General features: G+C 40.8%; 1 protein-coding gene across 6 annotated transcripts in view; it reads left to right on the plus strand.

The window, feature by feature from the left end:
* The window catches only part of EPB41L4B (erythrocyte membrane protein band 4.1 like 4B), a 246,907-nt gene that overhangs the window by 142,617 nt on the left and 76,593 nt on the right, over nt 1–27,697 (plus strand). For 5 of the 6 annotated variants that reach the window (XM_073332657.2, XM_073332653.2, XM_073332656.2 and 2 more), the window contains 4 exons: nt 8,721–8,905; nt 10,868–10,903; nt 15,586–15,704; nt 26,707–26,832. In XM_073332657.2, coding sequence (XP_073188758.1) covers nt 8,721–8,905; nt 10,868–10,903; nt 15,586–15,704; nt 26,707–26,832 — 466 coding nt within the window. The remainder of the gene's footprint in view (nt 1–8,720; nt 8,906–10,867; nt 10,904–15,585; nt 15,705–26,706; nt 26,833–27,697) is intronic. The other variant, XM_073332655.2, reaches the window with a different exon arrangement.

Consider the following 27,697-nt stretch of genomic DNA (forward strand, 5'->3'; position numbering starts at 1 on the left):
GGGTATTCTCAAAGCGCCTCCTCTCATAGGCAGAAGAGTCTCACTAACCATGGTTCTCCCAAGCAGCATGTAACGTGCAAGCACTTTTCAGATCACCAAGGATTGTTCTGTGGACCACAGTTGAAGAACCACTTCACTGAATGATTTGTTCACCAAGAGATTAGAAAGACCCCTTCAACTTTTAAGGAAAGAAGGTTGAGGTGATAAATCCTACCAAGAGATCATTCAGAAACTGTCTCAATTACATTAGCATTGTCAATCATATTTTCGTTCCCAATATTTGTTAGGCTTTTTTGAATTTGTCATGCTTTGTACTTTCTGTAGTCTGTATTTTTTTGCATTTTGTTTTTCCTATTAGGGTCTGAAACTTTGAGCTACTGTTCTAAAACACCTCCCCATTTTTATTTTTATTAAAAAGATAAATTTTTGAATTACTAGAAGAAAGGTCCAGAACAGGAGCACTTTTTAAAAATTGTAGTCACTTGCTAAAAAAAAGTTTTAAGGAATTTGAAGAGTAGTTTAAAAAAAAGTCATTATATTTAAAAGCCACATTTTTGCTCACAAAATGTTCTGTTGCTCAGTCATGTCCCCCCGAAGAACTGAAAGGAGCAGCCATTGAACTCAGTTGACAGTAGGAAATGTTGGTCTAATACAGTTTAAAGTCAGACAACAAGCTGTTTAAATATTTAACAAATACTTTTTCTCCAGTCAATCGGTTTATAACAGTCCCACAAACAACATGCAACTTGCCCCACAGCATTAGTTTTTGCATTTTCTGAGAGTCATGGGGAAACAGAAATGTTAAACCGTTTATGCAGTCACACAGAGAATATTGACCAGTTGGATAGCAGTACAGTCAATATCTGAAATTCCCAGGTTAGAAAAAGGGAGAACAATGTTTACATCCTGGTTGTATCTTTTATATCCATGTGCTAAATCCTACGTTTTTGAGGCCACTCAGCCTGGCAGCTTTGTCAGTCAGCAGGACCACGCTGTCTGCATTCAGGAGAGACTGCTTTTCCTCCACTTGGGGCAATGGGAGAGAACCAAGGGAGGAGGAAGATTGGGGCCTAATGGGTGGGTGAAGAGATGGAAAAGATACCCAAGATGAGACGGTAGAGTGAAGAGGGAGAAGAGAGCCCAATGTTGAACCACAAGTGGGACAGAGGAGCAGGGAGAGAGACTCCAGCAGAAGGGGGCATCTGGGGAAAAGTTAGATGGAAGGAAAGATTTTAGTGTTTGGTTTAGGGTGGGAGGAAATGGAAAAGAAAAGCTAACTGGAAGTAAACAATGATAAGGACTGAGGAGATAAAGAAGGCAAAGTAGAAGGGAAAAGAGAATGGAAAAGCAAGGGAACCTGTGGTCTATGCAGCTTTAAAAACAATAGTGTGTATGGTTACTAGATCTTTAAGGTCTGGAACACACTGTTCCTTGCTCCAAAGAGGTGTTAATTGCACGTGAAACTGATCACTTTGAAAAAAAAAATTTTGACCTAAAAAAGGGAACATTTAAAATGATTGGTTTGGGGGTGTTTTATTTTGTTTGTTGGGGGGGAGGGTTGGTGACAATATTTTGCTGCTGTTCAACCATGTTCTCTTACAGCTGGTCAGAATTTTCAGCAAAAACATGGTCTGAAAATTGCAAAATAACTGAAATTTTATCTCTAGTCAGAATCAATTGGTGTTGGTTGGAGACTGAGCCTAAGAAGGACCATCTCCACTGTACTAAGTTGATTCATTTAGGTGTCACTTTATTTTCTTGTTGCTGATATTATTCTCTGTGGAAACAAGTGAAATTTCCTTTCTTTGAACAGTGTTAGTCTACTGTACATAGTTCTGGTTTCAGCTTGAATGGTAATGTAGATAGCATTAATGGAATCTAAACTTCAGCCTTAGCTTGTCTGTGTCTTGGATTTGCCTGCAGGGCCTTTAGGTTTTTGCGCATTGATTCCTTATGCCTCTGAGAGAGGATCCCTGACCCTTTTTATGATCCTGAATTTACAAACACCTGATCAAACCTTAGAGTGACTCAACAATAATTGCAGTACATCTTCATTCTGGTTTTAAACTTCTGAGTTTAGGGTAGCTCATCAGAAGAGCTTAATCTTTCCTATGTAGGGTCCGAGAAATTTCTTCCCAGTTAAAGTCCACTTAGTCATTCAGCCTCTAGAGGTGTCTTTAGGAATGAAATGGGCCCCTCTGGACCATCTTCAGTTGCTTCACACCTGCAATAGGATTTCCTAATTTTTCTAGTATGGATGTATATAGAGCAGCTTTTATACCTTTGTCTACACCACATAAACAGAGCATGTAGGCCTTCTGCTGCACTTTTTCTCCCTAGAGCATGCCCCTTACTCCCATGCTAGGTGTCAGAGTTCACACCTATTTCTCCCCCATCTGCTCTGTGACCATCCCTTTTGTTATATTATTTGCATGCAATAAAGCCCTTTCCAGGTAATCTGCTCCAGCCCATGTACCAGATATGGTAGTTAGCCCAGTATTTGCACAAACCAGGTTCACTCTCTTTTAGCTCATTTCTTCCTCATTCCTATCCACAAAGAAATCATAAATGTTTGTGTCAAGGTTCCTTCCCCACTCTGAACTCTAGGGTACAGATGTGGGGACCTGCATGAAAAACCCCCTAAGCTTATTTTTACCAGCTTAGGTTAAAACTTCCCCAAAGTACAAATTTTTTTTCTTTTGTCCTTGAACCTTTATGCTGCCACCATCAAAGTGTCTAACAAACACAACAGGGGAAGTGCCCACTTGGAAATGTCTCCCTCACAAAATATCCCCCCAATCACTACATCCCCTTTTCTGGGGAAGGCTTGATAAAAGTCCTCACCAATTTGCATAGGTGAACACAGACCCAAACCCTTGGCTCTTAAGAACAAGGAAAAACCAATCAGGTTCTTAAAAGAGAATTTTAATTAAAGAAAAAGTAAAAGAAAAATCTCTGTAAAATCAGGAAGGGAAATACCTTACAGAGTAGTCAGATTCAAAACATAGAGAATCCCGCTAGGCAAAACCTTAAGTTATAAAAAGACACAAAAACAGGAATGTACATTCCATTCAGCACAACTTATTTTATCAGCTATTTAAACAAAACAGAATCTAACGCATATCTAACTAGATTGCTTACTAACTCTTTACTGGAGTTCTGACCTGCATTCCTGCTCTGGTCCCAGCAAAAGCATCACACAAGACAGAGAGAACCCTTTGTTTCCTACCCCTCCAGCTTTGAAAGTATCTTGTCTCCTCATTGGTCATTTTGGTCGGGTGCCAGTGAGGTTATCTTAGCTTCTTAACCCTTTACAAGTGAAAGGGTTTTTCCTCTGGCCAGGAGGGATTTAAAAGTGTTTACCCTTCCCTTTATATTTACGACAGCTTGTTTGCCGTATAGCTATTCTCATGCACACTTAGTGTCATATTCCAGGCTTTACAGCCTATAGTAATACTTTGCATGGGTCAGGTGCTTTACAGGGTTAAAGCAAATTACAAACCTTAACTAAAATTAAGGGTTTTGAGCTTTTCATGAAATTCTGGGAGAAAATGAGAAGATTGAAAATTGAAATTTTTAAAATGTAAGTGTTAACGGAGAAAATGCACCACAAGCTATTTAATGTATGTTTTAGGGTTGCTTTTAACCAAATGCAGTAAAGGAAATTAAAATTTTGAAATGACAGAAATGTAGCGGCACTTGAACAGGAAATAAAGGTGAATCCAAAGAGAGATCTCTCTTTCACGATCCAGGGGGCTATTCTATTATGTTGGGACATAATTTGATGTCCACTGGTACCATATACATCACACGAAAGCCTACAGGGCCACACAGCAACTCCCTTTGCATGCACCAGCCCTGTGTGAAATGACCTATTGTAAAGAACCACATGATACCTTGGAGGTTAAGAGGGAGATTTAATACGCAAGTGAAAGTCAGGCCCCAAGACCCACTGAAAGGCAAAGGGAGATTGACTCCTATTTATGCCTAACTCTCATTTGTGCTTTTTGAAAACCTCCCCCTCAAACAATCAAATAGGTGTGCTTATACCAGCACTGACTCTCCTTAGGGGGCACAGTTAAAACTCCTCTTGAGTTTTGAGAAGGTATTATCTCACAAATCACTGTCACCATCTCTCCTATTAGAGCTAGGTGGGTGGCAGGAGATTCCCAGCCCATTCAGTTCAAAGAATTCTGTGTAGACCTGATGCTGTAGAAAGATATCAGCAAGCTGCAAATCGCCATATAAGGCATTCTTCAGGCTGTGGATGGGAGGATGGAGGGGGTTGTGAAGACATGCATTTGAAATGCTAAGCCTTTTTAAATATGAAGAGATTACAGTGCTTAGTTCAGAGGGAATGCTTTTATAAGAAATGGATGCAGGTGTGACGTTTGTTGAAAGTCAAACAAAATATCACTCTACAATCTAGAAGCCTTTCTTTCTAAATCACCATCCACCTGTCGGGGGGAGAACCTAGACCCACTGAATGTACTAGCATTCCCATGGCCAGAGTAGTCCATGCATGCCTTCCCGCACCCACCCCTAGCGCACAGAACAGGGAGCTGCTCTGACACTGGGTTTCCAGAGTCCTCAAAACCATGTGGGGGCGGAGGCCCACCAATCACCTCCCAGTTACAGCTTTAGGCCCCTGGGAAGCACCTGGACTGCAGCAGACACCATGGGTGAAAGGGAGCCTTCATAGCCCAGCTCTGTGATATTGGCTAAGACCATTCTTGTGAAATCCTCGGTAAGAGGGTGGGAGAATTTCCCAGTTGAATAGGGATGATTGCTGGGAGGATGGGATGGAAAGGCATCAGGTCAGAAGCTCAGGGCTCCTCTGTGTGAGGATGGAGACAGTAGTGTGGTGAAGTGGTGATAAGACAGTGGAGGGGGAAGGCTGGATGGTAGGAAAATGTAAAAGTTTTAATTGAATAAGCAGCATGTCATAAGTAATGTTTGCCTGATTCAGAGCTAGGCTTTAGAAGTAGCAATGGAAACAGGGCAGATGAAGGGGGGCAAAGAAGTGAAAAAATGTGTATTGTATCATCTGTCCGACTACTTAGTATGTATGCTGCCTTTTTTGGTGAGATTAAAATAGTTTATGGTCAAGGGCTACGTATCTGAATTCTGGACTTCTGCCATCTTTGTGAAAAATGCAGTTAGTAGAATAATGAGGGTCGGCTAGTGGCCCAGGAGTGGGCAATGGACTGATTTAGAATGAAGCATTCGTCTTTTTCCTTTAGAGTATGGGCAGTATTGCACTACCTCTTTTCTCCTTGATGGTCAAGTAATCTATGATGTAGTAAGCTAGTAGGGCTTGTCAGGGAGACATTAAACTCAGAGAAAAGGTGGAGTGGTACAGCAAAGGGAAAAGTTGCAGAAAGGTAAATAGGCAGAGCATCAAAGAAAGATGCAATAAGAGGAAAGGATGTAGGGTAGCAAAATTATCTTTTAAGAGATTAAAATCCAGGTGGAATTTTGGCATACTAGGAAGGTCAAAAGAGAAATACAGGAGGAGAAAATATGGAAGTTTACTCATACAAAAAAACTAGGTGTCTATAACAATGTGAGAAGTCTGGGGAACAAGTGGAAAAACAAGAGGTCTTATGACGTGATCAAAACTTTGTTTTGGTTGGCATTACCTTGCTGGGGAAAAAACATAACTGCAATGTCAGTTCAAACTGGCAAGACATATCCATGAGAGAGAGGGAAAGGAAAGAGGAGAAGTTGTTGAGCAGAAAAGTAGAGAAAGATAATGTTTCAATTCTCTGGGTTAAAATAAAGACCATGAAGAACAGAGAAGACCCAGTGAGGTACCTATGCTAGAGCACACCAAACAATGGAGAGGTAGAGTTCGAGGTCTGTACTCCTAGAAGTTTTGCCTTGATGTGTGTTGGAAATGTAATATTAAGGCTTCCAAATGCCTTTAAATGAAATAGCGTAAATGACATGGAACGGGTAATTTGGATTCCTCAGGTTTGAGATTTTGGATTGGATAATTCCAAGTCTGTCATATGTAGGGCCAGTTCACTAGGTCAGAAGCTGCAGCCCCAGGCGTTCTCTGACTCACCAGTCTCCCACAGAACCTCATATGGGAGTGAGAGTGGGCTGTGATTATTGTCCTATCCTGCAAATGTACACAGGGAACCAGCCATGAAGGTGAGTTTGAATGTCTGTCATTCACTTTTGACCCTGAAGAAGGATAGAAGTTTATGGTTCTTTTGGTTAGGGTAGACCACCAAGGTAAATGGGGGATTTCACATCTCAGGTTGCTGAGCTGGTGTTTGTGCTGCTGTTGGATTCCTTATAGTTCATTGCCCATGGAGACTTGGACATGCATGTGAACATAATCTTTGCTGAGCTAACTCTTTACTTCCTTGACATGATGGACTTCCCTGGGTTTTACCTGTAAGGTTGAGTCCTTTACCCACATAGTCAAGAAACGTTTTCACAGATCTAGGGGTATACTCAATTTGATTACAAAGATGATTTAAATAGTTGAGATACTCAAATCATTTCCTCCATTTCAATATGGCAGCTATTTCACATCCATATCAACCTCTGAGACTTGATCTATGAAGTTTTATGATCTCATTGATGTTGATGAACAACTGGTCTCCTCTTCCAACCGGTGTGCCTATCTGCTCACCTGCAGCTATTATCATTTTTTTAAAGAGGACCCTCAACTCTATGATCCTTTACCATACTCTGGTTTAATGGTGATCTCTGTGTCTTGAAACAGTTGAATTGTACAAAGGATGGCAGCGAAGTCACCTGGAATCTGACATTTTCTACAGAACATTCATTTGTGTGTGCAAAAGAGCTATAACATAAGACAAAAAAAGTTAATTGTCCCCAGTCATAGACACCTCAAAAGGATTGTCTACGTGCACTCTCATTTAGTGTGCAGTCTCATTATCCTGGACTGATTTGTCCCATGAGTACTTCCTTCAGTTGATTGCTGTGTTGAAGATGTGGTGGTCTTGCTGAATGAGAGACTAGTGTCAGGTTATTTTCTCCAAACCTTTGGAGTTTGAGAACTACAGACTCCAGATGGCTTGTCATCTAGTGTTTGCATTTGATTTGGTTTCTAAGGAGGATATTTCTTATCTTCCAGTCTCCTCAAGACCTACCACTTGTAGATCTGAGCCATGTTTATCCTGGTCACTTAAGACAAGTGGGTTGGCTACGGTGCCATTACTGGCAGTCTGTTCCAATGTCTTGCTTTGTGAGAGGAGACTTCCAACTGTCCTTAAACATGCAGTGGTCCACCTCCTCCCCAATGAACCAACTTTTGACATTGAAGTGCCGGTCAGGTACCACCAGACAGAGCCTCTCATAGAGTTAGAAAAGTTTTTTGAGAAGGCCATGGTTATTGGAAAGGTACAAAGTTACGCACTTGGACACATCTTTTTGAAATAATACAACAACGTCTGTTTGCAAATGACTGGTTAATTTTGCTTTGAGAGGGTGGACGAACAAAGGTTTTTTCTACATAGTATGCTGTCTAGTTGGAAATAATCTGCTCATTTTTCCTTCTAATTCTTCAGTTTGTCTTTACTTCATGTTTTCAGGTTTTTCTCTCTTTCGTTGTAAACTGCCAGCAGGTGGATAAATGGTATCTCTTCATGTGTTCTAAATAGGCTGGAAATTCTCTTTTTTTAAATTTTTTTTTCTAATTCAGTGTTCCAAAACCTACTACAATTTTGAATATTAATAAATTTATAAAATATCGACTACTTTTTCAAATATTTTAAAATGTATAATATTCCATGAGGAAGAAACTTTATTTGCAATAATTTGCATAGATGGCATAAAGCACTTACTCTTTTTTGGTTGCTGGAATTAAGAAGCAATCAACATCTGCCGTAGACACTTCAAGTAATACATTTATATAGGACCTATCCAATTATTGAATAAAGTGTATGTTTGTATCTGAGTCAATACTGATATAGAATTAAGGGCAAACTTTCACTAAGATCTCAACCTGGTGTTCATTTCTGCATGCACAATTGTTGTGTGCTATTGTTCTCTTACAGAAATATCTATATGTACAAAATTTATTTGTACTTCATTTACCAGCACAAATGTGATTTCATTGTTGGCACAAGTAAATGCTCAACTAAGAATACTGTTTTTTCAGAATTTTATTATTCCCCATATGTGTCAAACTTTTCCCCCGAGCATTTTCACCATTTTTTCAGAGGCTCATTCCACCTCACTGTGTGAAGTTACTCTGATCCCATTCTCTAGATTCCTTAATAAGTCAAAGCAGACTGAAGATGAATTGCTGTGGTATGGCCTGGGCATTCTCTTACCAAAAATGAAAATGCAAATCCCCATCTGATGGGTTTTGATGTTTGCTTAGCTCCATGCTCTGGACCATATATCATTTACATTTGAGTCATGGAATATTTTTTGGGGGAAGCATCATTAGCATTTAAAGCAGAAAATAATTCACACATGAAAATCTTACCGCCTTGCTGTGCATGCAGGACTCCCATTGGTGCAAAGTGTTAGGGTAGGATATATGCCATTTTTTTTCCCAGTTAAATTGAAATGAATTAATCTTAAATGGGTGGAGTACTTGGGTTTACAAAAATTAAAGAACCTTCTTGAAAAATCGACATTGTCCCAGAAAAGCAGTTTAAATTCCCCAAAAAGGCATAATTGCTTTGTCACTTTAAAAGATTCTAATTTGAATGGAATTTGTTTCACAGCTACCCCTTGAACAACACTGACCTTCATCAGTTCAACATTGAAGAAAATGGTGGAGCACCATTTACCACAAAAATGTCTGGAAGGCATCACCACCACCATCACCGGCATCACCATCACCACTCTAATTATGGAGTAATTGTTCCCGACAGCAAAGATATTGTTTCTGGAGTTCCAAACCCAAATAGTAAGTCTATTAAATGTAACACATTTTCAGTAATTACTCTGGCATGAGATTTGTCACAGGCAAGGAGACAGAGAGCATCAAAGAAGGGGAGCTATTGCTATTGATTGGTTTCTGAAAATGGGGCCATTTTTGTAAGAAATTAATGCATCATTAAACACACACCAACCATTCAGGAAGTTGGAACGATATAACATTTATGAATTAACAGCATTGCCAATGAGATGTTGATTACATCCATCACTGTGCTGCTCTGCTAGCTGAATGGAGCTGTTGCTGCTCCAGACCCAGATCTTTCCATCCCACTCAAAAGCCTATGGAAGAGGGCTCTGAGGCAGCAAATCTTCCTGAGGTTCCCGGCAGAGTTCTTCCTCACCTGACCCATTATGATAAATAACCTTATATACTCTGCAGTTCTGTGGGATGCTCAAGCGATGTGCTCAGAGGCCCTGTGCCTCTGTAGCAACTCTGGCCCAAGACACCCCACTACACTGAAAATTTTATCAGGTGAACAAGTGCACCACAGGACCCTGGTAAGGTGTGAAGGAGTTGAGGGAGGGCTACTTTAGACGTTGTATGCACTGCATTAGCAGGCTTTCAACAGGACATGTACTGGAACCACCATTTCAGGGGCACTTGGGAGCATGTTTGATAATTGCCCAACCAGCAAAAGCAGTGTTCACCTGGCACTTGGAGACAATAGAGCTACGGTAGCTAAGAATTTAAATATACTGATTTGTGTATCTAAAGATGGTTCGTGGACCCCTTGTGACTGAGGTGAATTATTAGAACAACCTTCTCTGGACAAATTGGTCACAGTCAACTTGGTCCCAGTTGGTCAGCCGGTTAGAGCATTCCCCTTCCACTATCTCCAAACTCACAACATGAAAAGGGAATTAGTCCTGGCTGTTACTTCTCTGATTTGAAATGAGACTTAGTGGAGAACCACTTTCAACAAGCTTGCTCTGCTGGAAGAGAAAAGGGCACTGCTTGTCTTTTGCATGGCGGATCTTGGTGCCAATCTACCGTCTCCATCCAGTTGGAGTGTTTTGGAGACTGTGGACTCCCTGCAGATTTCTCTGAGGAGGCTGTTCCTTATGGGAAGCACTGCCCCCAGGCTACCATCATATGATGCCTGGTCAGCTGACCCAACCACTGCCCCATACCCAAACCCAAGAGTCAGATCACAACTAGGCATGGGTGGGACTGTCCTACTCCCCTTGAAAGGCCACTGTAACAAGGGAGGGCTTCTCCCCAGCTTGCTAAGAACTCTCTGCCCTGCCCACAGTCTCTTTTATACAGTTTTATTGTCCACGCTTAGGTCAAATCAACAAAAACGTAGTTATGCAACTGTTACATACCAGAGCACAATCTAGACTAATAAGTAGCTGTGTCACCCCTGCCCTGTAACCTGGGGTGCCCTTTGCAATGCCTTGATGCTGTAGCCTGCAGCCAGTAAGTCACTCCCAGCTATGTCTGTGTGGTGCAGCCAGCAAAACACACCTTGGCTCTTACCAGCCTTGGTTATGCTGCAGGGTGACCCCAACACACCCACAGTCCAGGATCTGTCCCACGAACTGTCTGTTGTATACTGCCCAGCCCTCTCTGGGACAGTACAAGTATGTTAAGTCTGTTATTCCTTTAAGGAAGTAATATGCACCCAACTTGTTGCCCCAGATGGAGTTACCCAGACATTTCAAATTGAACACACTGGATTCGATAAAGCAGTAAAGCAACTTTATTAACTATAAAGAGAGATTTTAAGTGAGTACAAGTAATGAGTCATAAAAGTCAGAAATGGTTACAAGAAAAAGAAAGATGAAACATTTACGAATGCCTAACTTAATGAACTATATTAAATTTAGAGCAAAGTTTCTCACCACATGTTCCAGCAGATTACTGACCAAACTCTCGGGTCTGGACTACTCCCCCAGAGTCCAATGGCTGCTTCCTTTGTCTTTTCAGGTACAGTGAATATGATGAGCATGGAGAGAGAGAAAGGTGCCTTGGGCTGTTTGTCCCTCCTTTTTATAGTTTCAGTTCCCTTCTTGAAAAACATTTCCAGCTGAGACCCAGGAGACAAAGAGGCTGTGTGGAAGGATATTCCCTGCTGGGTTTTTTTTTCACCTGTTTGAACTACTTTTGTTTTCCCTCCCCGCTTGATTATTCTGTTTACTGCTTAGATGCAAGTTAAGGCAAGCACGCATTCCTTCCTTTGTTTAGGACAGACCTGACTTCTCCCTGGGCAGGGCTGTGGGGTTTGGAACATGTGTTAATAACATCAAAGAGGGGAATCTTATAACTTCACATACAATGTTACCACACATATTTCACCAAGACAATACTGACCAGCAAATTATGAGTTTTCAAATGATACGTTACAAGCCATATTTTGTGCAAAAGATAATTACAACAGTGTGCAGGGTATGAAGACAGGAGTGTATTCTGTCACAGCAATTTGCCCAGGGATACAGTTATCAGGGCTTTTTCCCCCTTTAGTACTTAGATTCCATTTGCCCCCACTCCCAGCTCATTGGCTGTCCTAGCTCTCCAAGGCTCCCTGTTCCCAGTGAGAGCCCCAGGGCCCCTCTGTCTGAACCTTTCCAGGCTCTCAGCCTGACTCATTCAGCTCCCCCTCACTGGGGGGTGGGTCTCTTTCTAAGCCCTCTCTTTTAAAGCTATGCTGGCCCTGCTCCGTCTTAAAAGGCTAGTGTCACCCTGTGACAGCCAGCCCTATCCTGTGACCACGGAATTTTATTGATTTAAAACTCTCTGCTGGGATAAATTTGGCAATGTTTCCCCCCAAACACTAAGTGGCAGCTACAAAACTGTAAATTAAGAATCCAAGGAAATTTCAGGATTGATATTTAGTATCTAATTAATTTTTTTAATTGGATTCTTCAAATCCCTCTTATATTATTTCAACTAAGAATATTGAGTCTTGTGATGGGTCTGGGGAAAAGGCTAATCTTACCCATGAGGAAACTAAAAGGAGCATTCTGGCTTTCTACCAGAGGCCCAGGATAGAGTGAATGGTGGGAAGTGTGCAACAGGAAGAACTCGTGTGCAGAAAGGAAGAAAATGGTGGTAGTGGTGTGTATGATGCTGTGGAATGAAGTGACATGGGGACTGGTGTCTGAAAGGGGGTAGAATGAACAGTCGGGGTGTCTGTAAGGAAAGTGAATCAAGGAATAGCTTGGTGGCTAATTTGCTGAGAGTCTCAAGGGCACAGTTTGCATGTGAATGCAAGAGTGAGTGGGGATGGATGGGGAAGCATGGTGTGGTGTTTCTACTAATGGAAGAATACATTTGGAAGTTTCTCAGTGGAGGTGAGGAAAATGGGACCTCACGGGTCACCCCTTTTAATCTTACTGTCTCTTGAAATGGCCATGCCTCTGCCTTTTTGCTTGTTTCAAGTCATGTGGACTCACTTAACCCTGAGCTTTGACTTTGGAGTTCATGTCATGTGGAACAGAAGTCAGCCTAATCCGTCCAGATTTGCCTGTGTCCAGGCTGAAATCATAAACCCCTCTTCCATCTTATATGGTTTCAAATGAAATACAAAATTCCATCATCCTCTCCAGCAAGACACAAGGAGTGGGCTTGAGAGTACTGAATATTCAAACTAAGCTCTTTAAATGTTTGTGACTAGAGTATGGGATTTGGTACAGCAAACAAAACCAGTCAAAATTTGCCTGGTTTTCAGATTCTCAGTGTGGCTTAGTTATGAAAGTGTCGTCCAACTACTCAGAAACAAATCTTACATTTGAACAAGTTTTGTGATGGTAATTCAGCAATAGATTTCAGTATGAATTATTATATTTAAAATGTAGTTCTTCTGTAAAGGGTACCTATGGAGAGATGGTACTTTCTTAAGCAGCAGATCTGCTTCCTGTGTGTACTCAGAATCGCATCTGCTGACTTAAGTGACAAAAATAAAGTTTTTCTATGTTATGCAGCTGTTAACCCTGCCGTGCCAACACAGCTCAGAAAGAGGGAGTAGGATTCTATTCCGGTGTGAGTGTAATCAGCAGAATTTTTTACTGGTTGCCAATCAATTATAACTGTGCAAACCCATTGAAGATAGCTGGGACAATACAGAGATTACCTTGGCCGTGATATGAAGTTAATGGCGTTGCACAGGTGTCAATGAGAACATAGTTTATCCTACAGAGTCTTTTAAAGGAGATGGTGAGTGAGGGAGAAAGGACCCAGCTTGGCTCTCAGATCCCAGGTTAGGTTAGCAGTTACAAAAAAATATTCCACTTATTTACAGACCAAGTACACTTGATATGGAAATCAACAAGAGACAATGAACATACAATGTCATGTTGTTTTAACAGAATTTCAGAGTACAACTGCATTTTAAACGCACTAATTTTTTAAAGGTTTTTTGTTTTTTTGAGAGAGAGATTTGATGTCTTTTAAACTTAATGTTAACACTGTAAAGATTTTTTTTTAGGATTTATTTATTTATGTGTTTGTTTTGTATGACTATTTGCAAGTTGAACAGTGAAAACTAAGTTAAATTAACTGTTTTGGTTTCTGGTATATTAACGTAATGAATCAGTCGTGCAATCCAGCAAACTGTATAAATTATATTTGCCTTAAACCCATTTAAATTGTGTACTTTTTCAGTATTTTCTTTCCCAACAGGAACATAAAATGAATCTGTTTATACAAAATCATCCTAGCTTATCTAAGAAGCTGCATTAAGTTATTCACACAATGTAATTTCTTAGTTCAGAGCTTTATCACCAGGGAAGAAAATGTGATGTCAGCAATTCTGGACTGTGTCATCACTGACTGTATCAAACAAGATAACAAGAATGCAAGGAGCCCAGCCCTGGAAAGAGTTACTCAATGGCCCAGTCACCAGAAACACTCTTATTTACTTCAGTGGGAGTTGGATTCACTGCCTGGTCTCCAATTCAGTTATCCATCCCTACTCAGCAAAGCATATATTTTAAAAAACAATAAGGAGTCCGGTGACACCTTAAAGACTAATATTTATTTGGCATAAGCTTTCATGGGTAAAAAACCCACTTCTTCAGATGCATGGAGTGAAAATTATAGATGCAGGCATTATTATAGTGACACATGAAGAGAAGGGAGTTATCTCACAAGTGGAGAACCAATGTTGACCGGGCCAGTTCGATCAGGCTAGATGTAGTCCACTCCCAATAGTTGACGACGAGGTGTCAATTCCAGGAGAGGCAAAGTTGCTTTTTTAGTGAGCCAGCCATTCCCAGTCCCTCTTCAAGCTCAAATTAATGGTGTTAAATTTGCAAATGAATTTTAGTTTTGCAGTTTCCCTTTGAAGTCTGTTTCTGAAGTTTTTTTGTTCAAGTATAGCTACTTTTAAATCTTTTATACAATGTCCAGGAAGACTGAAGTGTTCTCCTACTGGCTTTTTATGTTATCATTCCTGATGTCTGATTTGTGTCCATTTATTCTTTTACCTAGAGACTGTCTGATTTGGCCAATATACATGGCAGAGGGGCATTGCTGGCACATGTTGGCATATATAACATTAGTAGATGTGCAGGTGAATGAGCCCCTGATGGTGTGGCTGATGTGGTTGGGTCCTCTGGTGGTGTCGCTAGAGTAGATATGGGGACAGAGTAGGCAACAAGGTTTGTTACGGGGATTGGTTCCTGGGTTAGTGTTTCTGTGGTGTGGTGTGTAATTGCTGGTGAGTATTTGCTTCAGGTTGGGGGGCTGTCTGTTAGTCTTTAAGGTGCCACCGGACTTCTTGTTGTTTTTGTGGATACAGACTAACAAGGCTACCCCCTGATACTTGACACCATTTCTTTAAAGTTAAGTATGTGCTTAAGTGCTTTTCTAAGTAGGGATGGATTTAAGCTCATGCTTAAACAGTTATTGAATTAGGCCCCATGCGAGCAGTACTTATCTTCAATAGGACTATTTAATAACTTGATCCTAATCGGACTGAAGTCAATGGGAGGCTTTCTATTGAGTTCGAAGGTCTTTTGATCAGACCCCTACAGTCTGAAGAATGGGTCCAAACTACTTTTATGTATTAACTAGCCTCACTGAGAAAAGGAAATGCAGAAAAAGTTAAGGACTCATTAAATGACATTTAATAAAACAAATAATATTTTTCTATTTCTAAATAATTTTCATATCTCCCACACTATCCCCAAGGTGGTTTAATAGGTCAATACAATATTTTCGGAGTGAGCCTCCTGTCAGTATTTTCTTTCTGCATAAGTGAGTAATGAAAAAACTCTGTTGAGTGGGCTGGACGAATTCCGGATGACAACCTCTAAGAGACGGGTATTCAAAGAAGAAAGTCTGCTATAGAAGCCAGACTCTGATACCCTAACACGCAAGTGGCATCTTTGTTCAAAGTAGTGCCAAGGCAGTCAATGGGAACACTCGTGAATTCAGTTGCTACTTATCTTGAGACACTCGGAATCTGGTCCGAAGTGGGTTTAAGTCACATTAGAATTTGGAAGAAGTTTGTTTGCTAAATAGAAAAGGGAAAATGACCCAATAAATGCATTTTAAAACTTCTTAGAGGGTATTACAGAAAATAGAAAGTATATAAAGCTTTTGACAGTATCCCCTCAGCAGCCAAGTGTTTTGATCTGCGATGCTCTTGTAGTTTTCCTTGAGATTTTGCTTTTTTTCTTTCTTTCTTTTGGGCCTCTTTTTAGAATTGAGCTCAGGACTTCCCGTCCTTTATGATAACACTTCTTCCCATCTGAAGAAGATGGAAGTGGAGACTGTGAAGGTAGTTGGACCATGGCCAGCTCTGCACATCAATATAAACAAGGTATAATAAATATTGTAGTGTATGTCAGAACGCTCCTTTGTTACTTGATCTTCAGCAGCTGATGTTACTTCATCATTAATTCAACCCAACATATTTGGCTGCAACTGTTTCACTTACTTATCTCCCACCATTTTCTTACTGGTCCTTAAATATTTCCTTCCACTTTCCCTTTGAAATTCAATTCAGCTAAAAGTAGGAAAAAAAGGCTTAGTGTGTGTATGTTTATATATTTCTTGATATAATTCATTTGCCCCATTCCTTTTAAGGTGTATTATTCACTGTGCATGTACTGTATGTATTTGAAATATTTACAGGATGGTAGCTGAACGACAGTAGGTTGTGGGGGGCAGGTGTGGGGAGAAAGATTGGAGCTCAACACTATCAAATGACAAAGGATTTATGGTCTTTTATTTAAACCATGATAAACCATACTTCAGCTGTGCTATTGTTTTGTTTTAGCTTTGATGGGTTACTCAGCTAGGTAGCGTAAAAGTGTTTAAAAAATCATATTCTTTCTTCACATAAGAAGAGTCTGTTATGTTTTAGAACTACATTGGCATAGGTTTACATGACAGAACCATACAACATGGTGTCCCATCCTACAGCTATTAACTTCAGAACTCTAGTTAAAGCCAATGGAGTTGTGCATATGACAAGTCTTGCAGCATCAGGCCCTTTAAGGCTCAATCCTACTGAAGTCAATGAAAATGTTGGCATTGAATTAAAGAGATGGAGAATCAGGACCTTAATGAGTAAACTGGTTGAGAGAGAAAGTAGTGTTTGGAAAGATTTCTGACTCTCAGTTCAAGAAGGAACCTAATTAAATGACTTTGTTAGTTTCATACAGAGACTTCTACATTGATGCTCTTTCAGCACAGGATCAAAGCATAAGCAAAGAAGGTTAAGAGGCATCTTGATTACCGTTTAGAAGTATACGCACCAGAAGGAAATACCTGATACTAGAAGGACCCCTGCTTATGCAGACAAAGGCATAACAAGTTCCAATGGCTAGAAGTAGAAGTTAGAAATTTGAGTTGGTCAGAAAAAGTGTGTGTGTTTGGTATTTTTTTGTGGAAAATGTTGACTTTCAGGTGAAAAAGCAAAACTGAAATATTTTGACTGAAAAACAGAATATGTTAATTCAGAAATGCTGCTGCTGTGCCTCATGGGAGTTGTAGTTTGTGTGCCTCCTGCTCTCTCCTCTATAGGCTGGGTTCCCTTTTGGTAAGGGGAGGGTGAGCATCCTGGGGGTCATGTGTCCATAGTGCATCGTGGGCAATGAAATTCACTGGGTGATCCCAGCCCATACAAGAGAGTGGTGATTTGAGGCAAATAAACTGTAACTCCATGTGGCACTGTGGTGACATTTCCAAAGCTGACATATTTTGAGTTTTCAGCTGAAAATCCAAACCTTTTTGCTTTTGTCGTGTTTGTATTTTTCAACAAAAAAATCAAAATGTATCACAACACAGACACTTTTTGAAAAACAAACAAATATATAAATACAAGTTAAAAAACCAACAACTTTGAAGAAGAATTTTCCAATAGCCTTATTAGAAACACTCAAACTGGAAATAGCATACATTTTTAAGTGAGGTTAACTAACCACTGGAATAACTTACCAATGGAAATTCTCCGTTGCCTGGAGTCATTAAATGAAGATTGGCTGTCTTTTGAATATTGTTCATATTTATTAAAGTAGTGCCTAGGGGGCCAACCAAGATCAGGCATTATGTTAGGTGCTCTACAAACATATAATAGTTTCTGCTCTGAAGAGCTTCCATTTAAATAGACAAGACAGACATGGGGTAGGAGAGAGAGATATAACACACACAAATAATATGCTGGCTGCAAACTACTAGTTACGAGGCTCGATGCAGGAATTCATTGGTGCAGTTCTATGGCCTATATTATTCAGGAAGTCAGACTAGATGACCATAATGGCCTAAAAGTGGCCTCAACATATCTAAATTTATATTTTAAATTGACAACTCATTTGAACCTGTATTTTCTAGTTGTTAATTCCCTTTTGAAGCAAACTGCTTTGGGGCTGAAATTTGTCATGCTTGGTATCAAACAAAGGTGAATTTTATAAAATAATTGGATGAAATTAGGTTGAGTGGTTAGGAGTTAATTTGATTGTCTGCTACAGCAAACTCCATCTCATGGGAATGAAGAATGGTTTAGGAAAAGGGGCAGAACAAATCCAGTTGACGTGATGATTGCTTTCCATTCATTTGGTGAGCAACGTAAATCAGTTTTGTGATGCCTGTTGGTCTCTTTGTCACCAGTGACATTATCTTTAGCCTTCAGGGTGAAAAGGAATATTGCAGGCATAAATATATTTTAATTTCCTTTCTCTCCTCTGCTTCTGTTTCTTTGCAAACATCTCTTCTTCAGTCCTTCACTGCTGCAGACCACTATGTACTGACTGCTCACCAGTGGTGTTACTTAGGGCTTGTCTACACTTACAGCTGTAGAGTGCTTTGAGTTAAACCAGCCTTCGGAGAGCACGCTAGGGAAAGCGCTGCAGTCTGTCCACACTGACAGCTGCAAGCACACTGGCGTGGCCACATATGCAGCACTTGCAGCTGCATTGGGAGTGGTGCATTATGGGCAGCTATCCCAGCATTCAAGTGGCTGCAATGTGCTTTTCAAATGGGGAGGGGGGGGGTGGAGTGTGTTGTGTGTATGTGGGGGGAGAGAGAGTGGGTTTTTGGGGTGTTGAGAGTGTGTCAGCATGCTGTCTTGTAAGTTCAGACCCCCCTCCTTCCCCCACCTCTCTCTCAATCACTCAAAACAAACATTAGCTGTTTGGTTTTTTTCTCAGACCAGATAAGCAGCTGGCACTCTGAAAGGGAGCTTTGAAAGGGCCACTTCCGCATTCCTCCCGAGTTCACAACAAAGACAAGAGAGGCCACTTCAGTTAATGGGATTATGGGACGTTTCTGGAGGTCAATCAGAGCGCTGTAAGGTAACTCCTCGTTTACACTGGAGCTGCAGCGTCTCACCCAATACACAAGAGCCGTTAATCCTCTCCTGGAGGTGGAGTACCAGGAGTGCTTCAGCCAGGGAGTCAGAGCGCTCTATGTGCCTTGCCAGTGTGGACGGGGAGTAAGGTAGAGCGCTCTGGGAGGCTTTATTGCGGTATAACGTGCAAGTTTAGCCAAGCCCTTACACTAAAGCTGTGCAGCTGTCTGTCGCTTACAAGGCAGCAAAGCCTGTAGCTACTGCAGTAGCAAATGACCCCTGACTGGTGAGAAAAGATAAACAGTTGACTGGTGTTTCTGCGATTCTTCTCTGATCTGATGCATCTCTGTGCTGAATAAGGAGCAGGATGTGTTCAGCTGGGCCTTGCCTTCACTAGAAAATAAGGTGGGTTCTTAACTTGTGTTGGCTAGCCTGTGGAAACTGATATGGTTTAAGAACCTGATGAAGACAAGGTGGTTTGTAGTTAGCAAGTTGATAAACCCCAGGTTCCCTCACAGTCTTCACTTGGTCTGCTAACTCATGTGAAAACTACAAACTGCCTTGTCTTCTCTAGGCTCTTGCCTCATGTTTGTTACTGTCTGTTAGCTAACATGAGTTAAGCAAACATCATTTTTCCTAGTAACGATAGGCACTTTTACTCGTAAGGAGGATTCTGAGTTTAAACATATTAAAATTAGCTTAATAGGCTAAGACACATATTAAAAAGAAATTGTGGGGAGGGCTAAAACTATAGAAGTTGCTGTTTTTATCCTTATTTGGTTCCAAACAACATATGAACTTTTCAGAGTAAAGAAGAAGGATTGAATCCCCTTAAATTTAAAGAGGAAAAACAAAATCCAAACAGCAATAGGACCGCAATAATAAAAAATGAATACAAAATAATATCAAGTAACATGTGACATGAGTCTGAGGTTACTCAACCCACTCCTACCAAATAGCATTCACCTAAATGCTACCTGCAACTGTCCTATTTTTCCCTTCTTCAAAAAAAAAAAAAAAAACAACTGATTTTGTATCCGTGCAAGAATGATGAAACTTAAGTGAACCCATGCTACTAACAAACACCACTGATGGAGTTGGTGATGGAAAACTAACGTGCCATCAATTACCCAAAAGGGTGGCATTTGTAATAGTTATTTTTTTAAAAAAATAAATAAATAGCTTTTTAGTGTAGTATATCTCGAGTATTTCCACACCCACCTATTCAAAGATCATGAGCCTGTCTTGAAGATCATGAGGTGTGGTTCTTTTTTTTGCTAATGACTTTGGGTGTCACTTTGCCTTCTGGTTTCTGACCCTACAGAGTGCACTCAGCTCACGTTTTCAAACTAGATTACTTTTCTAAAAACATGACAGCCGATATTCTCCTGTATTCACAGGAATCCAGTAGCTGGGGCTTTCAGAAGAACACCAAATATCATGAGACTCGCGATGAAATTACAAGGGTTGCTAGAACTGTATCTTTATATACTTCTCTCGTGACTTCCATATTGAATGTGCTGAGTTTACACATCAAGATGGGATTTTAATAACTGCCAACCTGGTACAGAGTCTGAATACAGTTGCTATTCTTATGCTTCATTCACCATTGTAAGCAATAAGGGTTCTGGAAACTTAACAGACAATTTTGTTTATTGTGCGTAAGCACAAAATAGAGTGGAGTACAGCTTGCATTTTTACAGCCTGACATTATATGGGCTCTACAGTGCTGATAGTTTTAAAATCTTGTGTTCTGTCATAAACTAAGCAAATGTGGTTCCTAGAGAACACAAAGAACCTATCTTTATTGACAGCACTTCATCCACCAGAACCTTACTACTCCCACTAAGTAGTACCTTACACCCTGAGTAGCCGAGTATCTCCTTTTCTTTTACTTAGACTAGTCAGGAAGTAAGGCACCAGTCAATGTGACTGAGGGGGCACAACTGGTCCACAACTGTGTATTTACCATTGAATGAGTCCAGGATGGCATGGCAACCTTAACACCAAATATCTGCTTTCTGTGAGACCTGTATTATTATTTTCATGTAGATTTTTGTATTTTTTAAAAAATTATAGATGGGTGAAACGTGGCCTTATTGGTCTTGGGGTTCCCCTGAAACCTCTTCCATTTGGTTCCCCAAGAACTTAGTTCAACTCAAGTCCTGTCACTCAGGTTCCTTTATTTGGCATGCAGCAATGCTACACTGAGGTTGTTCAGGCTCCAGTGTACGGGGCGGTTATAGGGCATACCAAAGTTATGCAGCAAATCTCTTCTTTTATATACATTTATACAATACCTTGCATCTACGGTACATTGCATCACGTGTTCTGGGATTGGCATGGTCACTTTCTAGGAACCAATCCCTGTACAGCACACACTGTCCATGCACGATTTACTCTTTACCTCATCTTACATTCCAGGCTTATTTTATTCATTTTTATCTTGTCCATTGTAAATGGTTCCCTGGCTGTTCCCCCGTATCTTATTTAGTACAGATGGTCTGTTTCCATCCTGCAAATCCATTTACCACCCTAATCCTATCTCCCAAGAAAGGAGGCCGCCTCATGTCGTTATTCATGTCACGCCAGTCTACAGTTGGGCACATCTACAATGCGATAAAAGACCTGAGGCTGACTCAGAGCAGCTGACTTGGGCTCATGGGGCTTGGTCTGCAGGACTAGAAAATTACCATGTAGATGGTTGGGCTTGGGCTGGAGCCTGGGCTCTGAGACCCGATGTGAGGGAAGGTCCCAGAGCCTGAATGTCTATACTGCAATTTCATGGCCCTGCAGCCCAAGCCCTGTGAGATCAAGTCAGGTAATGTCAAAGCCATTGACGTCAACGGCAAAAAAACCATTGACTTCATTGCAGCCAGAATTTCACGAGTATGAAAAGAGGAAAAGCAATGGAAAAGTATTCCAATAAATACAAAAAGCTGATGGTTCCATTAGTCTCCTTCCCTTTTTTTTTGCTGCCAGGCATCGTTTTAATTAACTACATTAGGCTTGAATGATACTTAGAGGAGAATGGAAGTCTACTGAGCTTCCGTTTCCTTAGATGCACCCTGAAAGAACCATTATGAATTGAAACATGATGCCTGAGGGTATTATAATCTGAGGTTATTATCGGAGAGGATACCTTGTTACAATGAAATGAATCCATTTGCAGCATGGAGGTACAAGGAGGCAATTCTTTGATACCATATTTCATGTATATAATATTTTTGGCTAAACAACTACTTGAGTACAGGAATTGTTAGTATGGAAGGTGCTGTTCTGTAGCAGAAAGATCTGTCATCACTCCTGCAGGTTGACAGACAACTTCTAAGTTTCAGAATGTATTTTGAAGTCGGCAGTTATGGGTTAGATTGTAACATTAGTTGACCTAAATAAAGGGGTAGTGCACAGCTGTAAGTCCCAGGGGCAGACCAGCCAGAGTTCCCCCTTGTTCCAGCTACTACTATAGCGGTAGCAGGTTACTTCCTCCTTTGCCCCAAGTCAGCTTTGCTGACCAGTGTGTTGGGAATGAGTGAGGTGAGGTTGGCAGAGCCAAGACTCTACCCATTCCCCACTTCTGCCCATCTGCACAGAGAGGGATTAGTATGTCTACACAGCAATAAAAGACCTTTGGCATGGTGGCAGCTGGCCCAGATGAGCTGACTCAGGCTGACAGGGGGGTTCAGGCTGTGGGCTGTAAAAATTGCAATGCAGATGTTCAGGCTCGGGCTGGAGCCCAGGCTCTGAGTCCCTGCAAGGGATATCAAAATTCAGAGTTATTCCTGCCTGTGCCTGCTGGAGCCCGTCTGCTGACCCAGGCTTTGAGACTCGGTGCCATGGGCTTTTCATTGCAGAGTAGACATACCCAAAAGAGGCGGCTCTCCAATCTTGCTTTGACCCATGGTGCAGGTAGCTTGCACAGGGATAGATGAGCAGGCCACAGTCCTGTCTCTGTAAGGATTACATTGGAGAATGCAGACGCAGCTACTGGCTACTGAACTGTGGAGAGTGGTAATGTGTTTGAATGTAAAAAAAGCCATCTGGGTCTTTAAGTATCATTTCCCCTTGGTTGTACAGTGAAATAGAATGGGTAAACCTAATGTGACTGAAATCATCATGTCATCTAATTAGTTTCAAGCCCTAAAACAAAGATTGGTTTTAACATGCCTTTTAGAACTGTCATTGTATTACAGTGTGCTGCTTGAATTCCCTTTAGAGAGCAGTATGCATACGAGTAAACTTGCTGATGGTAGCAGCATTTCAGATATCTTCAAGCAATGAAAATCTGCTTAATGAGACAATTGGCTGATCAGGTGGTTGCACTTTCCTCGTTGATTTTGTCTGTCCAAATTACCTAAATGGTATCTCCAATTATGAGTGTCAATGGGAAGCTCAGCAAAGCCATATCAGTGAGTGAGTGTTTCACCTGGATTTTTTTTTGTAGTGGTTGTTAGAATTCCTGTCTCTTGTATTACATTTTTGTTTGAAGTTCAATAGATAACTACAATTCAGTATATTCTCCAGCTAGAAGCAGTACTTTTTGTTTTCAGGTATGTTTTCATGGGATAAAAGCCAAAGAGACAAAGTAAAATGTGCACGTATTTTTCCATTAGCAATTGTAGATAAGGCTCAGAAAATAGAGGTGCAAGACTGATGAACATTCATGTCAAATACACTCAATCAATCAATAAACAAACCAGGGTGGATTAAATTATGATATTCAGTCAGTTGTTCAAAAGCGTAGCTGGAAACCACAGTAGCTTAGGTTCACAAGGCAACTGCATCAACATTTCTTAGATGTGGAAAATATTATGCCATTTCAATGGGGTTCAGCACAGTCTGAGGCCTTTTTCCGGGTGCTCACAAAATAGTTGTATAAGGCAATATAATCACAAGGTTGAGTTGTTCTGCTCCTGGAAAGTTTCTCCAGATTCTTGACATCCCATATTGTATGTGACTGTTTTTGGATCAATGAAGTGAGCAAGCAAGGTTTTGGTGGCCAAAAACTGGAGGGGACATAGGTCCTGGTGAAATAAACAAACAAAAAGACTTTTTTGAGGCTAAGGGCAGGGTAGTTTCAGTGATGTATAAAATGCCCTGCTGCATCTCAGAATACACTTGTCAAAGGTGAACTAAGGACATACATTGGGCCTGATTTGCTACTGCCTCGTACCATATACATTTTGCACACGTGGACGAAGGCAGTATGAAGTTGGTGTGAAAGACAATCAGATGAGAGTGGTAGCAATTCACACTCACTCTGCACAGTCGTAAATGATTATGCAGTGGTCAAAACAACGGAAAACCGGGATTACCACTCTCATCTGGTTTTCAGCAAGATGAGGGGAACTCTGAGTGGACCCTTGCTATTCCATTGTCTGATTCTTCCCTTAAAACTTGTAAATAATCATGACGTGCTGATTTAAGGGCCTGTGTTTACAAGATTGGCCCCATCCCTGCTCAATTGCTTTAAACTGAGTATTGTTTATATTAGGAGAGAGACTGGATCCTCTTGATTTCTGCAAGGGAAGTGTTTGCATATGGGAAAGTCTGCTGGTTCTTGTTTGCTTTCTTCTAAAGTTTATTCCAGGCAAAAAAATCTTTAGGTCACTTTTGAAATTATTCCTGGCAGTGGAACCTGTCCTGCTGTGGATTTCTCAGATCCAGAGCTGGAGAATTACCCTTCCTTGTGCAAAAAGGAGTTACCCTGTGGGTCATGCTATACTGTATGTCTATGCCGCAGTTTGACACCTGCGGCTGGCCCGTGCCAGCTGAGTTGGGCTCACAGGGCTTGGGCTAAGGGGCTGTGTAATTGCAATGTGCACAGTCCGGGTTGGGATGCAGCCCCTGCTCCGAGACCCTCCCACTATCAAATTCCAGGGCTCAATCCAGCGAGGGGTTGTGTCCCCACCTGCCCTGCAACCTTGGGTGCCTCACAATGCTTTGCTGTTGTAGCACCGAAACAACATGCAGGTCACACATAGCTGCAGCCTGCCAGCACACTCCAGTCACACTCTGGCTTCCACCAGCCTCAGTTACCACTTGCAGGGTGACTCCCCAACATACGCCCCGTCTCAGATTTTCCCCCAAAACCATGTGTTCCGCGTTGTCCAGCCCTCTCCTGGATGGTCCAGATATTAGAGGTCTGTTGCCCCCGTAAGGGGTCAATGTATGACCATTTGCTACTTTAATTGGAGTTACCAGACAATTCAGTTTAAACACAAAACTGCATTAGTTTTGATGAAAGAATAAAACAAGTTTATTTAACAACAAAGAGAGAGGTTTTAGGTGAGTATAAGGCATTAAAGTCAGCAATGGTTGCAAGAGAAATAAAAATAAAATGCTTTCTACTGCTGAAACTTAACACACTAGACTTGGTTCAAAGTGAAATTCTTACCAAACATTCCCAGCAACAGGGCTGACCAAATTCTCTGGTCAGAACCCCTCCTAACGTCCAAAGGCCTGGTTTCTTTGTCTTCTCAGCTGAGAGAGAGAGAGAATACCTGGGGTCCAATTATAGTCCAATCAATCTTTTAAATGCATTTCCCTGTAGGTTACTCCTAGATAAAGTTCCTTCCAGCTGTGAGGATGGAGGCATGCAGTCTTGTGGGGGAAAAGGTTCCATGTTGTTGTTAAAATGCAAATCAATCCATTCCTGCCCCTCCTCCCCCTTCTCTGCCAAAGACTGGCCACTTGACCAGTGATTGCCAATCAACTTTAATGACAACTGGCTAGAGGCATCAGCTCATTCTTTGTCTTTGAAAAACAGATTTACCTCTTCCCCGGACTTGTCTAGCAAACACATTTCAAGTAGAAAAGGAGTAAGTGATCATGTGTATCATACACATTGTAAGGAGAGTGATCACTTTAGATAAGCTATTACCAGCAGGAGAGTGGGATGGGAGGAGGTATTGTTTCATGGTCTCTGTGTATATAATGTCTTCTGCAGTTTCACAGTATGCATCCGATGAAGTGAGCTGTAGCTCACAAAAGCTTATGCTCAAATAAATTTGTTAGTCTCTAAGGTGCCACAAGTACTCCTTTTCTTTTTGCGAATACAGACTTAACACGGCTGTTACTCTGAAACCTGACATTTCACGTATAATTTAGCTTATGTTCATACCTTTACATATAAAGTTGCTACATACATTTCACCATGACTGACCAGCAAGTTATTAGGTTTCACATGATACTTCACAAGGCATATTTTATACAAAGATTATTACAATGGTGTGTAGGGTGTGAAAACATGGTTGCATTTGGTCACACTCACCTTGCAGGGTCCTAGAGCTTGGGCTCTAGCCCAAGCCCAAAGGTCTATACCACAATTAAACAGCCCCTGAGCCCGTGTCAGCTGGCATGGGCTACTCGCAGGTTTTTAATTGTCATGTAGACATACCCTCAGAATCAGTGGAAATAGGAATCAGTGTGTCTGTTAAACTCATTGGATTTTTCTGCTCTTTCTTCAATTCAGAGGGATCCAAAATCAAAGACTGGGGGCCTTGTTCTCAGTTATACTAAAGTCCCTGTAGAGTAAAGGGGTCTTATAGTGGATGTAAATTACATTTTGCATTCACTTTCAGGCGCCTTTACACTGTCAGTGATATAAAGGTGCTTGAGTATAACTGAGCATTGAGCCCGTGTCCCTTTCTCCTACAACCCAATTTCCCTTTCTGTGGAATATTTTGCTTTTTCAATATAATTTTAGGTTTGGAAATGATCTTGGGGACAACCCACTCCACGTCCTGGCTCTTTTCACATATTTCTTAATGCTCTATGTCTCTGTCTGTCCGAGTACCCAGTGGTATCACACTTCCCTCAAAGGCCTTTATTACCTTGGTAATAGATTAAAGTTAAGTCTTTTGAATAATTTGTCTTGTCAGACCTTTCTATCAGGTTATGAACTTGAAAACTTTCCTAAATGGTGTTAAAACTGGTTGTTCAAAGTAAAATTTGACCTGATCATTGTGATAAATCATACAATCTCTTCCTCTAATGTATGTTGCCATGTTATCTTTTATGTAAACTGCAGGGTGAAGACAAGAAAGTTTCTGAAAAAAGTCTTCATCCCCCAGTGTCACCTTCCTCCGTACCCGATCATATGAAATGTAACATCCTTAAAGCTCAAGTAGAAGCTGCTTTTAGAGTGGGTGCCCAGGTGAGTATACCTTTTAATTTACCCTCTATATTTCCCCTTTCTAATGCTAGTGAGGACATAATGTTTCATGTGAAATCACTCCATATTTTCCAAAATCTGACCCTTTCCTTGGGAAGTGTTGTCTCATCTTCCTTAGGTATCCAAAATGACATAAATTGCTCTAGATCTTTCTGTAGGCAATCAGAACATCTAGCTACTTGCTGTGATTTCAGGGTGGTCTACAGAGTTCATTATTTCTGAACCATCTGCTGTTCATCAGTACTTTTTTGGCTACAGTGAATATATGAGCTTTCAGGATGAATAATATTTCATTGCCAAAAGGTTGGGAACAAAACAGGAGTTGAGTAGATGAAGTGTGGCTTGGTTGATTCACTTTCCTTCATCCTTTCAAACCCTAAAGCCTTTAGTTTTTTCTGTTCATAGAGCAGTTTGGAATTTTGCTGAGCATTCATTTTTCTATTTTTGATTAAATATTGTATTTTAGTCCTCATCTGACATGGAAACTGTTATTTATAGATGATGAACATCATATTTGGATGTCTAAATATTGATTCCAGAGATTCTTTAGACACACAGGTGTGAAAATGTTAGTCTATGTACTTTTGTGCTCATTTGTTTTTCCAGTCATCCATTCAAAACATTTATGTTCCATTAATTTATTTCAAATTCACAGAGTTTTCATGGATAGATCCACATTCACAATCAATGAATTGTGTTACGTAAATATCAACATATATCCATATGACCTAGCTGTTTTCCGCTGTGTCACAAATAGATGGCATGATTGTAATGATATTATTACTTCTGTTGAAGGTAAACTTTCTTGAAACCCTAACCCTATTCCTATGTAATTCTTTTGGAATGT

This window comes from Lepidochelys kempii, chromosome 2 (genome assembly GCF_965140285.1).
Source record: "Lepidochelys kempii isolate rLepKem1 chromosome 2, rLepKem1.hap1, whole genome shotgun sequence".
In the NCBI taxonomy this organism is placed as follows: domain Eukaryota; kingdom Metazoa; phylum Chordata; order Testudines; family Cheloniidae; genus Lepidochelys; species Lepidochelys kempii.